Source organism: Rattus rattus, chromosome 13 (genome assembly GCF_011064425.1).
Source record: "Rattus rattus isolate New Zealand chromosome 13, Rrattus_CSIRO_v1, whole genome shotgun sequence".
NCBI lineage: Eukaryota > Metazoa > Chordata > Mammalia > Rodentia > Muridae > Rattus > Rattus rattus.
Window position 1 is genome coordinate 34529339 of NC_046166.1, and position 12994 is coordinate 34542332.

The 12994-nt window shown below is 38.5% G+C and overlaps 1 protein-coding gene across 1 annotated transcript in view; it reads right to left on the reverse strand.

Moving 5' to 3' along the window:
- Positions 1-3302: 3302 nt before the first annotated feature.
- The window catches only part of Neil3 (nei like DNA glycosylase 3), a 51088-nt gene continuing 41396 nt past the window's right edge, over positions 3303-12994 (reverse strand). The window contains exons 9-10 of the mRNA XM_032918902.1: positions 5471-5645; positions 3303-3738 (exon numbers count right to left, since the gene is read on the reverse strand). Of these exons, the coding sequence (XP_032774793.1) occupies positions 3556-3738; positions 5471-5645 (358 nt within the window). The 3' untranslated portion in view covers positions 3303-3555. The remainder of the gene's footprint in view (positions 3739-5470; positions 5646-12994) is intronic.

Consider the following 12994-nt stretch of genomic DNA (forward strand, 5'->3'; position numbering starts at 1 on the left):
CCATGGGTCTTTCCATGTGTATTCTTTGGATGGTGGTTTAGTCCCTGGGAGCTCTGGTTGGTTGTATTGTTCTTAAAGGGTTGCAAACCCCTTCACCTCCTTCAATCCTTTTTCTAACTCCTCGAATGGGGACCCCATTCTCAGTTCAATCGTTGACTGTGAGCACCCACCTCTGTATTTGCCATGCTGTCAGAGACTCTCTGGAGACAGCTATATCAGGCTCCTGTCAGCATGCACTTCTTGGCATCAGCAATATTGTCTGGGTTTGGTGGATGTGGGTTTATGGGCTGGATCCCCAGGTGGGGCAGGCTCTTAATGGCCATTCCTTCAGTTTCTGTTCCAAACTTTGTCTTCACATCTTCCCCTATGAATATTTTTGCTCCCTCTTCTAAGAAGGACCTGCACTTTGGTAGTCCTTCTTTTTGAGCTTCATGTGGTCTGTGGATTTTATCTTGGGTAATCCCAGCTGTTGGCTAATATCCACTTCTCAGTGAGTGCATACCCTGTGTGTTTTATTGTGATTGAGTTACCTCACTCAGGCTATTTTCTTGTTCCATCCATTTGCCTAAGAATTTCATGAAGTTGTTTTTAATAGCTGAGTAGTACTCCATTGTGTAAATGTACCACATTTTCTGTATCCACTACTCTGTTGAAGGACATCTGGGTTCTTTCCAGCTTCTGGCTATTATAAATAAGGCTGCTATGAACATAGTAAAAATGACCATCTTACTGAAAGCTACGGATTCAATGCAATCCTCATCAAAATTCCAATTCAATTCTTTATAGTTAGAAAAATTTGCAAATTCATTTAGAATAACAAAAAGCCTAGGATAGTGAAAACTATCCTCAACAATAAAAGAACTTCTGGGGGAAATCACCATCCCAGACCTCAAGCAGTATGACAGAGCAATAATGATTAAAAAAAAAAAAAACTGCATGTTTTTGGTACAAAGACTGGCAGGTAGATCAATGGAATAGAATTGAAGACCCAGAAATGAACCCACACACCTGGGATCTCTTGATCTTTGACAAAGAAGCTAAAACCATCCAGTAGGGAAAAAATAGCATTTTCAACAAATGGTGCTAGTTCAATTGGTGGTCAGCATGGAGAAGAATGCAAATCGATCCATTCTTAGCTCCTTATACAAAGCTCAAGTCCACATGGTTCAAGGACCTCCACATCAAACCAGATATACTCAAACTAATAGAAGAGAAAGTGGGGAAGAGCCTCGAACACATGGGCAATGGGAAAAATTTCCTGAACAGAACACCAATACCTATGCTCTAAGATCAAGAATTGACAAATGGGATCTCATAAAACTGCAGAGCTTCTATAAGGATACTGTCAATATGACAAAGCAGCAACCAACAGATTGGGAAAAGATCTTTACCAATTGTACATCCAATAGAGGGTTGATAACAAATATGTACTAAGAACTCAAGAAGTTAGACTCCAGAGAATCAAATAACCCTAGTAAAAATGGGGTACAGAGCTAAACAAAGAATTCTCAACTGAGGAATACTGAGTGGCCTAGAAGCATCTAAAGAAATCTTCAACATTTTTAGTCGTCAGGGAAATGCATATCAAAACAACCCTGAGAGTCCATTTCACACCAGTCAGAATGGCTAAGATCAAAAACTCTGGTGACAGCAGATGCTGGCAAGAATGTGGAGAAAGGGGAACACTCCTCCATTGTTGGTCTGATTGTAAGATGACACAACCACTCTGGAAATCAGTCTGGCAGTTCTCAGAAAATTGGACATAGTACTACCTGAGGACTCAGCCATACTACTCCTGGGCATACACCCAAAAGATGCTCCAACATATAACAAGGATACATGCTCCAGAGCATTCCTTAAAAGCCCATCTTCTGTATATTGTCATTGAGTATTGTGAATTTATTCAGGAATTTCATTATTTATGAGGAGGTAAGATAGGTAGAAGTTACTTTTAAAATGGAAAATCTTTCCTGATGGAGTTTTATTAATGTTCAAAATTAAGATAGGAAGAATGGTATATTTTGAACCATTTGAACAGACTTGCTATAGAGTAGGTTTTGTCTATCCATCTTGGTGTTTCTCAGTAAAATTCTTTTCATATACATTCTATACATTTCCTAATAGATCTATGTTTGCTATACTAAACCGATTGTGGTTATATATTCATCAGTCTTCCTCATTTTCAGCAGCACACCGTAGAACCGGGATGTTATGAAAATCTCTTGGCAGTGGCTTTTTTTTTATCCTCGGCTGCACGTCGTTTGCTTTTCCCTCCATTACCAGCACATATTCTCTATTTAATGTCAAGTCAGCTGAGAATATCAGTTGTCCAGTTCAGTTCCTGGTTTGTCACATAGATTTGTTGCCTCATTGAGCTCTTGGCATAATGATCATTGATCTTAGGTTGTTCCTAACTCTGCCTTCTCAGTACAGAGTTAACACATAAAAGACTATGAATGGGATATGTGGTCGGTAATCATTTCATGTGCTATTAACTTCTATAGTTCTGCATGGACAATTTAATGGGAGAATAGAAAAGGGCTTGCTGTCCATTTAAAAAAATACATTGTCCCTTCCCTGAAAGGATTTTTGTACAAACATACAAAAATACCTTATGATTGATAGGTTTCCCACCTGGTCTTCCAGAAACACAGTTATTTGGTCTAACTTTAGAGAAGAAAAAAAAAGGGAATGCTAAACCAAAACTAGAAATGAAATGATAACCTAGGAATGAGGGTCTATAATCGAACACATGAGGAAGGATCTCAATTTCATCACACACACACACACACACACACACACACACACACACACACAATTAAAGCTTTCAGATAACACTTCAGCTTATCATTAGATATTAGCAACATATTAAGATTTGGAAAACAACTGACTCATATAAGGTAGCAAAGGACATTAGAGTCAAGACCAGGAAAATGTCAAAACATGTCTCCTTATGCATGTGACTTCTATCCTAGGTATTATGTTGGTTTGGATCCCCACAATTTTCTATGAAAACACTGAAAGGCATTGAAGGTTTCAGTGTATCTCTAGCATCTAACAGGAACTTAACAGTTGTTGAAGAGAAGACTGTATTATCTTTTATAAAGGAGCTCTTATATCTTAAATTGAGTTTAAGAAAATGAGGAATAGATTTAATGAGCTGTTGCACACAGTGGTGGTACCCTGAGAAAAGTATTCATAACAGAATGAGGAGCTTATAATGATATGTAAACACAATCTCCTAAAAAAAATAAATAAATAAATAAATTACTGCTCACCAAAGAACTTACAAAAGACCAAAATCGTATTGAATACTTTATTGATATCATTACTAAATATGTTAAATATGCATTTTATGGAACTGTGCCTCTGGTGAAATAGTGTGTTCACTATTACAACAAAAAAAGTGAAGGTCACATATTTAAACAAAGAGTACATCTCAAATACTACTATATGTTCCACAGGTATTCTATGAGCTTTCTATTAAACAAAGGGGACTGACATTGTGAGGTTGATGAGTTTATATGGCAGTCATTCTTTAAAAAGAGAAAAATATTAGCATCCTGGAATAATTTCCATTTCTGGTCCACTTTCTGCCCACTGGAAAAAATTACACTGCTTTTCTTTCTCCAAAGGACATACAAAAAAATTCTTCCCATTATTAGGTCCAATCTTCAACACAGTTTTCATAATGGAGCGCTTGCCATGTCCACAGAACGGGAAGGACAGGTCTGCCCACTAAGAGAGGAAGAAGAAAGGCTATAAAGCATTGTATTATAGCCATTGTATTACTGTATTGTATAGTTGATATGATAGTCACTGCTGTTTCTATTAATTTGACATTGTTCAACAGATGGAAACTATTAAAAAAAGTACAAAAGCATTTTATTTACATTTATTTATTTATTGTTTGAATCACACAATAAATTGACCAAGTTTCAAACTACTTTATCTAAAGGCATATAAAGTTCCTTCCTTCATCCAGAGTAACTAAAAACTATCAAATCTTGATATTAAGCTACCACTAGGGTCTCACCTATAAGTCTGTTTTAATTAAAATATTGCCAAATATTTGTTGTCACTGTAATACTAAATTCCATTTGTTCCCTAGGCAAAGGACAATCCCAGCCAAGACTTATTTGCACAAACTAACTTAGGAAAGAGCTGCTCTATTTTTAGAATTTGGTGTCATGAGAGGAATGACGAAGGCTGAGACACTATTAGCAATACAAAATTACAAAGACTATTTTTCTATCATATTTAAGCTGGTTCTTAAGAAAACCTGATGAAATACATACACATCAGGCATAGGAACTCAAGTTGTCTAATTTCACCTGGGACTGTCCTTAAAAAAAGTTTGTATGCTGAGCAGAGAAACATTCTCTTTCTCAGTAAGACAAAATAGTAATTTGGGGGTTCAGCACTGAAACGAATCGATATTTTGTTTTTTCTATTTGATGTCATAAGGAGTGTTAAGTGGGGAAATGTGTGTCCTTAAACACTGGAATAACACTCAGCACAGTAAGCATGTTACTCTCGAGGAAAACAGATGGGTGGACTGACTGAAGGGACCTATCCTCCTGCCTCCTACACCAGATATAAAGGATCCCCCATGGATGGGTTATCACAGGCTGACCTTCCCATCTATCTGACCCCACCAGGTTACACTCATAGTAAAATTCACTAAGGTCATTGTAAGTTGAAGGCAGTTCAATTGAAGGCAGTTCAATTGAAGGCAGTTCATTGTAAATTGAAGGCAGTTATCAGTCCATGTGCCAGTTTTTCTCCTGTATTCAATGCATAAGTCATGAAACTTAAAGAACCCTTACTTAGTATTTCTTAGCCCTTAATTCCTTTCTTTTCCCTTCCTTTCTTTTCTTCCTTTTTCTTCTTTCCCTTCTCCTTCCCTCCTCCGTTCCTCCCTCCCTCCTTTCCTTTATTCCTTCCTTCCTACAGGTCTCATCATGGAGCCTGCTCTGGAATTCATTATATTAGTCTGGTCTCAAACTCAAGAACTTCCTGCTTCAACTTGCCCAGTACTTGGAATGCAGACATAGATCACCACATCTGGCCTCAACACTACCTATCTATCATCATGAACCAACAGCAGCATTGTCGTACTTGTGATTACCAATTTGAAACTCTTTGCTGATCCAATAGCTATTCTATCATTTTAATATTATTTGCTGCACCCCTTCACATCGTAAGTTATTTAACAACCATGCTTTACACCGAAGACTAATACAGCTGTTTAGAATGTTAGAAAGGTAAAGCCAGGTACAGTGGTGTGGAACTGAAATCCCATAACTTGGGAGGATCCAGCCTCAAATAAATAAATAAGTAAGTAAATAAATGAATGTGCAAATACATAAATAAAATAAGTAAAACTACAAACACTGAGATCTGTCACATTACAATAAACAAAACTCTCACTGTGAACTACAGTAAGCATGGAAATTTTTACACATACTTCAAAAAATCCGCACTGTGCTCCTCTGGGCAGAGAACATGCATAAAACTGCCTTCCTTTGTTTTCTCCATCCTTCCTCACAACTCGGAGAACACAGGGCCGGCTGTGCATCTTGCACTGAGGCCTGCTGGCACGTAGAGAACAAGGATCACTTCTTATATTGGTTTGGAGTTCACTGTAATGACAGGCGACACAATAATGGCGGCACAGCTGCACTAAGAAGGGTCACTCGTACCACTTTGCCCATTCACTTAGAATTACCTCTAAAGAAAGCAGTTTTAGGTTAATATAGTCTTTTTTCTTTTTTCAGTTTATTGTTTTTATTCACTTGACTTGATCGCAGACCCCCCTCCCATTCCCCAAAGATCCTCTCCCATTGCCTCCTTCGCTTCTTCTCTGAGAAAGGGGAGGTCTTCTCTTGAGTACCACCACACCCTGGCACATTAAATCACTGCAGGACTGGGCACATCATCTCCCACAGACAAGGCAGCTCAGGTAGGAGAATGAGATCCTCAGGCAAGCAACAGAGTCAGGCATGCCCTCTCCAGTTGTGAGATCTGCATGAAGACCAAGGTGCACATTTGCTACCTATGTGCAGGGAGACCTGGTTATTATACTCTTAATGTTTTGACTCCTCAGGTAACTCTAATTGATTCCTGAACTCACTATGTGTCAAAGGCATAGACTTTAAATGTCTGAATAAAACCAGCGGAATTTGTAAGTGGTATATCGGGTTTCCTTTCAATTCAGTTATTCAGTTCTTCCCTTACCATATATTAAACATGATACCTTTTATTTCCCCTAAAATACTGCCACATCTACCTGGACCCACTCTTACCCGGTCACAATCATCTCTAATTATTTTCTCATCTGAAAGGACTGAGCCCATCTGGTGACCATCTACTCGCACTTTAAGACAATTCTGCATGTCTTCCTTTGATCAAAGTTACTATTTTAGTCACGTAACATTCTAATAAGAAAAAGGTTGCTGCTCAGAAGAGAAGAAATGTGCATCTCCTGGAGCTTAGCAGGCGAGTTTCATCTCTGTACAATTAAACCTAGAGGATTCGAAGGGCATCCCTGCCCACAGTGAATCGAGCCCAGGAGGGAATCTTGGCGTGGAGCCGTGTATGTAGTGTTGTCTTTGGGAAGCTATAAGGGAGATTCATTATATTTTTTAATTTCTGCACATTGTATGCTTTAAGTAATTCATGTATACTGACCAACCAGTTCAGAATAAGTGTTCATGGCCATGAAAGAGGGGGATAGGAATTTACTTCAGTTGTACATGTTGTAGCATATATAAAGTAGGTTTGATCCCCGGCACCAAAACAAAATAATTGTACCAACAAAACAAGCCCAGAACCTCTCCTTAATGCCACTACTTTTAAATTCTTTTAATATTAAAAAAGTCCAATTTTTCAATTTGGGGAAAATTTCTAAACGTAACAACTATAATAATTTTCTTAAATACCTCAAAGTCAGAAACATTTTCCTTTACTTCTGGCTTCTGAGACTAAATTTCACAACATTTGTTTCAATAATGATGCTTCGTTATATATCTGGTTGAAAATTTCATAGGCCATGATCATTCACTTCTGATAAAACTGATTTATACTTTATAAAAGATATGATTAAATACATTACTTTAAAAATAAAATAGTATCATAGACCTTAAGCGCACTTTTGCAATCTGCTATTTGTAATGTAAGAGTGGCTAGTAGCATTGCTGTAGACAGTAGTTTCACGAAATATTTCACCTGTGACTATTTTTGCATTTGTTTTCCACACCCTCTGTGAGCAATTCTTCTAGGCTCCATCCAACAGTTACCTAGCAACAGCCAGGTATGATACTGCCTTCCTGTTTGGCCTCTCTCTGTCTCTGTCTCTCTCTTTCTGGTGTCAGCCAATTGGCCCCTGGTTACCATGTGACAACTTGGCAATCCAGCTTGCGGCACATGCATTCTATTTTGTCTATCCTTGGGACATTGCAAGTGAGAGGAAATAACACCTTTGTCTTCACCCGCCAGTACCATCTTTGCCAGTACCTCCTGGTTCCTAGTACCTGGGATGCCTCCTGGACTTAAAGGCTCCCAAATTCACACACGATCAACAATCAAACTTGGTTCCAACACCCACTAGATAATAACTACATGGCTGCTTAAGGGTACTTTTAGTCCCACTATTTTAAGAAACTCTTGCCAATGATCCAGAAAATGGAAGGTTTCCTATGTTCAGGTTTTTCCTACTTTTGCTCCAAACCTTCTCTTTATTCCTCCTGTTCCTCAACTCAGTTTTTATCCTTGATCCAGCTAACATTTAGCCCTCCAACTACTGGTTCTCTCTCTCCACTCCTGCAGCTCTCAAAGCACTCTCCAGACTTTGTTACGGACTTAGCTCACTCTGCCTACTCTTAATCTTCTACTTCCTGAGAAATTTTTTTTATTGGATATATTTCTTTATTTACATTTCAAATATTATTCCCTTTCCCGGTTTCCTGTCCATAAGCCCCCCTTCCCCTCCCCCATACAGGTGTCTTCTACCCCCCTTTACCTGCCCCCCAACATTCCCCTGCACTGGGGGGGTCCAACCTTGGCAGGATCAAGGGCTTCCCCTTCCACTGGTACCCAACAAGGCTATTCTCTGCTACATATGCAGTTGGAGCCCTGGGCATTTTAAAAATCATATAAAATTGTTTTGGTGGCTTCATCCTGAGCCCTTATTTTTGTAGTTAAGGATATATATATCTCACTTCTACTGGGCCTGTGCCTTCCTACTTGTAGATGGTCTCACTCTCACAGACCCTGGACAGCAAGGAAACAGACAACTCTCCTAAGAGTTAACCAACATCTCCATCCTCATTTTTTTAGGTTCTCCAAAGACAAAATGATTGCCCCAAAGTCAGCAGGAAGTAGGTAAAGATCACAATGATCCTATTCCTGCCCGACCATCACCTCTTTCTAGTTTCTCCTTTTTTAATTAAACCAAATGGAGGAATGTTAGCATTTCTTCTAGGCTCCTCCCAACAGTTACCTAGCAATAGCTAGGTATGAGACTGGCTTGGTATAAAGGACTGTTTAGCCTCTCTCTCTCTTTCAGGCCTTTCTCTCCTTCTCTTTCCCTCTCTGTCCTCTCCCCACCTCCATGTGTTCCTAGCCAGCCTATTCCCTTCTTTCTCTCTCCTCTCTCCTCTGTCCTTCTCTGTCCCCTTTCTTTCTCTGCCTTCACTCCTTCTCACTCCCCGTTCCCATGTCACAAATAAACTTTATTGTATACTAGATCCATTGTATGGCTGGTACCTCAGGGGATGGGGAGAGGAATGCCTCAGATGGGCCCACTGAGGCACCCCTGCCCACTGCATCAAGACACCACATTACAAAACTTATCACTGTTCCTTGCACCAATGACCTTCAGAGGTGATTCAAAACTACAACTTGAACAGTATTAAGTAAAATTTACAGAAGAAACAAAGCTAAGTATATTAGAAGAAATAAACAGAAAGGTGCTTATTAAAATGCACACACATAAATACAGTTTTATATATACTTTTGACTGTCCTGGTGGTTCAGGCCTGTAATCCCAACTTCTCTGGAGAATGAGACAAGAGGTTTGTTAGTTCAAGGGCAGCCTGGCCAGCCTTAACTACATAAGTCAGGGTTAGGGATGAAGCCGCCAAAGCAATTTTATATGATTTTTAAAATGCCATCTTTGGTAGTGTTTAGTTCAACATTTCCTAATTTATGTGACTTAAATTATAACTGAAAACTTGAGAGACCTGAGGAGATATTTACGATCTTTACTACTCATGCTTTCTGAGGTACAAAGGTAGGGGACAGTGCCTTCCTTCTTCATTTGTCTTCCATTCTGTGCCTTCCCTGGTGTAAAGCAGAAGACAAAGATGCCTTTACATTGTCCTATTCTTGGTCTCAGAATGTGTTCTACTAACTAGAAACATTAGTACTGCCCAGAGGCTCTCAGACATGCATCTACCCATCCCTCCTCCAAATCCCTTTGGAATCCTCAGCTGCCTGCTAACAAGACGCCCAGGTGATGCGCATGCGCATTAAGGTGTGAGGTGCTGAATTAATGGAAGCAAGCTCCTAGTGGCTCCTTCCATCTCATCAGCTCTAAATATGCACAAGCTAACCTCAATTTTATGGTTGAAAAGGTTATCCAGGTTAATTAAACATTCTGCTTAATAGAGGCTATCTTAGCGCCTCTTTGTTTCAATCATTATTTAAAACTTAGTAAAATGTAGCAGAGCATTTTCGTAGGTAAATTTAGCAGGAGAACAGATGAACTTATTTTGGTGATTAGGTTCATCGTTTGAATACTGATTCATAAACAGCATAGTAATACAGTAAACCAGGATTTGGCAAAACTGTTTCAGACAACACATATTTTAAGTTGTGTGTCTCTGTGGCAACTACCCAATTTGGTTGTTTTTTAATACAAAAATAACTAAACGAATGGAAATAAAACATTCCACAACAGGTGTCAGGCTGGATCTGGTCTTGCTGGCTGTAGTGTGCTGGAGTAGACATTATTAGAATCAAGGACAATGTTTTGAGGCATAACACGTTCTCAATTAATGATAAAAAGATAAAACAGTTGTCTGGTATGTGCAGAACACATAGGTTCCACTCTTAGTATCTTATAAAGCAGTAGATTAACAATAAAGAAATCAGTAGGTAAGACTATCTTTGTGATGGAAAGCTAATTATCCATAATTAATTAATTTATAATTGATTTATAAATTAACTAATTTATAAGTTCTTGATTGTATTCATTCAATACAGATTGAATGATTTAATAAAACTGAAATACTGCTTGGGAATAATTTTTTAATTAATCAGTCCAACTGACTGTAGATCTGACAATCCAATATTATTTCAAAGATTAAAGTAAACAAAAATTAAATAAGTGAAGCACTGAGAACTGTAGGCTTATATTTTTCAAAACCTACATTATAAGGGTTCTTAAACACTCCAACCTCGCTTATAGCCCACTGACTAAAGGTAGGGAGGAAGATGGCTAATAGGACAAGGGAGACATGGACCTATGTAGAAATAGTTCTTTGGGGTGGTTCTAATCTTTATTTTCAACAGTTCAATCCACTAGCAAACCACCAAATATGATCAGCTATAGTGGCTGGATCCAGAAGAAACCTCAAGGCTCTCCTAATCAGCACAAGTCTGCTGAAGCAGAAAGAAGCAGTCAGAATACCACCAGAAGTTCTTTGGTATGTTTCTCTCTATGAAGTCAGGGCAATCAAAGATCAAAGAAAGCAAGATGACCAACTGCAAGAACATCCTCAATGAAGGCCAGTGTCAGAAAAGCCCAATGAAGACCAGCAATGTTAACCAATGCCAGAATGTCGTCCACTGTTGGCTGGGTTATAGTTATACTCTTTCCAAATGTCAGATGTTCTCTCAAGCATTGACTCCAGCAAAACAGCACATGCCCTTTCACCGGGCAGCTTCTAGAAAAGCAAAACATCCTCTCATAAAACAGTTTCCAGCAAAACATCACACAACACAACTGCATCTCTAAGGAAACCAGAAATTTCAACTTCAGAGAACTAACTCCCAGAGGTGAAGCAGAACAAGAGGAAGGCATTACATGCAGACTTGCCAGACAACTGATGGAGCTGACATGGGAAATGGGAGGATTCTGAAGATGTCCTCTTATTCTTCCATGCAATCCTTTGTGTGGCATTCCAGCTAGGACACATGCTTTCTTTGGAAATGGATCATCACGTTTTTTTTCTATGTTTACAGTAATTGGATCAAAGATTTTAAACTGGTTTTAGAAGCTATTAGCAAAAGCTTAAAAAATAGTTCAATTATCTAATTGATCATCTGTTAATTGGATAACATCCAAGTATATTTAGAGACCAATCCAAAAATAAGCCTTATCAGCATGGCATTGTAACAGAATGGCAAAGAGATCACTAATTAAGGGAACAAAAGTCAAATTAATTGTCCTATGGTTATCAAAGAAAATGAAGTGGCTATAAATTCCAAGTGGACCACCTGTTTTAACAGTGATTTGTGGTGAGTCTCTGCTGGGCATCGTGTCCACAAGATCAACACTCTAGTTGCCAGAGAAGGAGAAAAATGAAATAAATGACAATAATTTGCAATTTATTCCTTGTAAAGTAGCTGGGTGCAGAAGGGCTACTGGGTGAATTCATTTCATCACTTGACATTTATTCTGCTAGTTGATCTTGATTGATTGTGGAGTTTCATCCTGGTACTCTTCTATTCAACACACACACACACACACACACACACACACACACACACACACACACGATGGCTGTAACATGCTGCACACTGTGAATAATCCTAGGACTCTACTGCTAATGGCTGATGAAGAAATCATTTAAATTTAAGGTTATATAATGTTTCTTTACTTCTTAATTCATCAGTTACATTGTCTGCTTTTTTGCCTGTTGTACTTTTGTTTTGCTTAACATAAAAGAAGTAAAAATATGTGTGGATATTGCATCTGGGTACAATAAATAGTGCAATATTTTAAAGCAATCACTTCCACTTCCTTCCAGTTATGCCACTGAAGAAACAAACTAATTAAAAGTGATTTTTCTTCTATAGGACAGCCTCCCAACTCAGACTGTAGCTCTTCCTAATTTTTATCGTGAGCCATTAATGAGTGAAAAGATAAATTTACCTAGTCATTTAAAAGTTCAGGCCCCTATAACTTAATTCAAATGTATCACAAGCAGCAGTTCTATCAGCGATGTTAAATGATTATGAACAAAATATTTTGAAAAAAATCAGCTGGGGTCAATTATCAGGATTAATTTATGATAGAAGATTTAGAGACAGGATAAAACGTTAAGATAGAAAGGCGCATACTGGGTAAAAACTAAGAAGTGTTATGAAGCAAGCTTTAAGGATTCGCAGTGTTTAGATTAGAAATTTATACCAGGTGGTCCTTTACTACATGGTTCAGAGGAGGAATCTCTCCATCAGCAAGGTCCAGATAAGGAACATCTATTAATCCAAATTCCCCTGAGATTACTTCAGGTTCCATGGCAACTGTCTCCCTTTAGTAATAAAGCCATTGTTTGCTTTTTTACTCTTCATTTAAAAATGCTATAAAGGTCAAAGTAAACATCAGAGGATGAAAGTGCTTTTGCTAGGTTTGATGACAAACTACAAAGCACCCCCCTCCATTCCCAACATGCACACCACCAGTAACCACAAACATCCCCATGTCCCACAGAAAACACAGCTGTTTTGTTTTTATTTTTGTTGTTGTTGTTCTTTAACAGAAAAGCAACAAAGGGTCTTTTGTTTTTCTTTTGTAAAATAGAAGACACACACTAAACTTTTATCCCCCTCAGAACTTTGCTTTCTTAGAAAGAAAGGCAGACACCTTAGTAGACACCACCCAGAAGGCTTTGACTTTTTTATGGTGAAAAGCAGCAGGTATACAGTAGAAGGAAGCCAGAGCTCAAATTCTGGTCTTGACTCAAGCTAGTGGCATGTAAGCCAC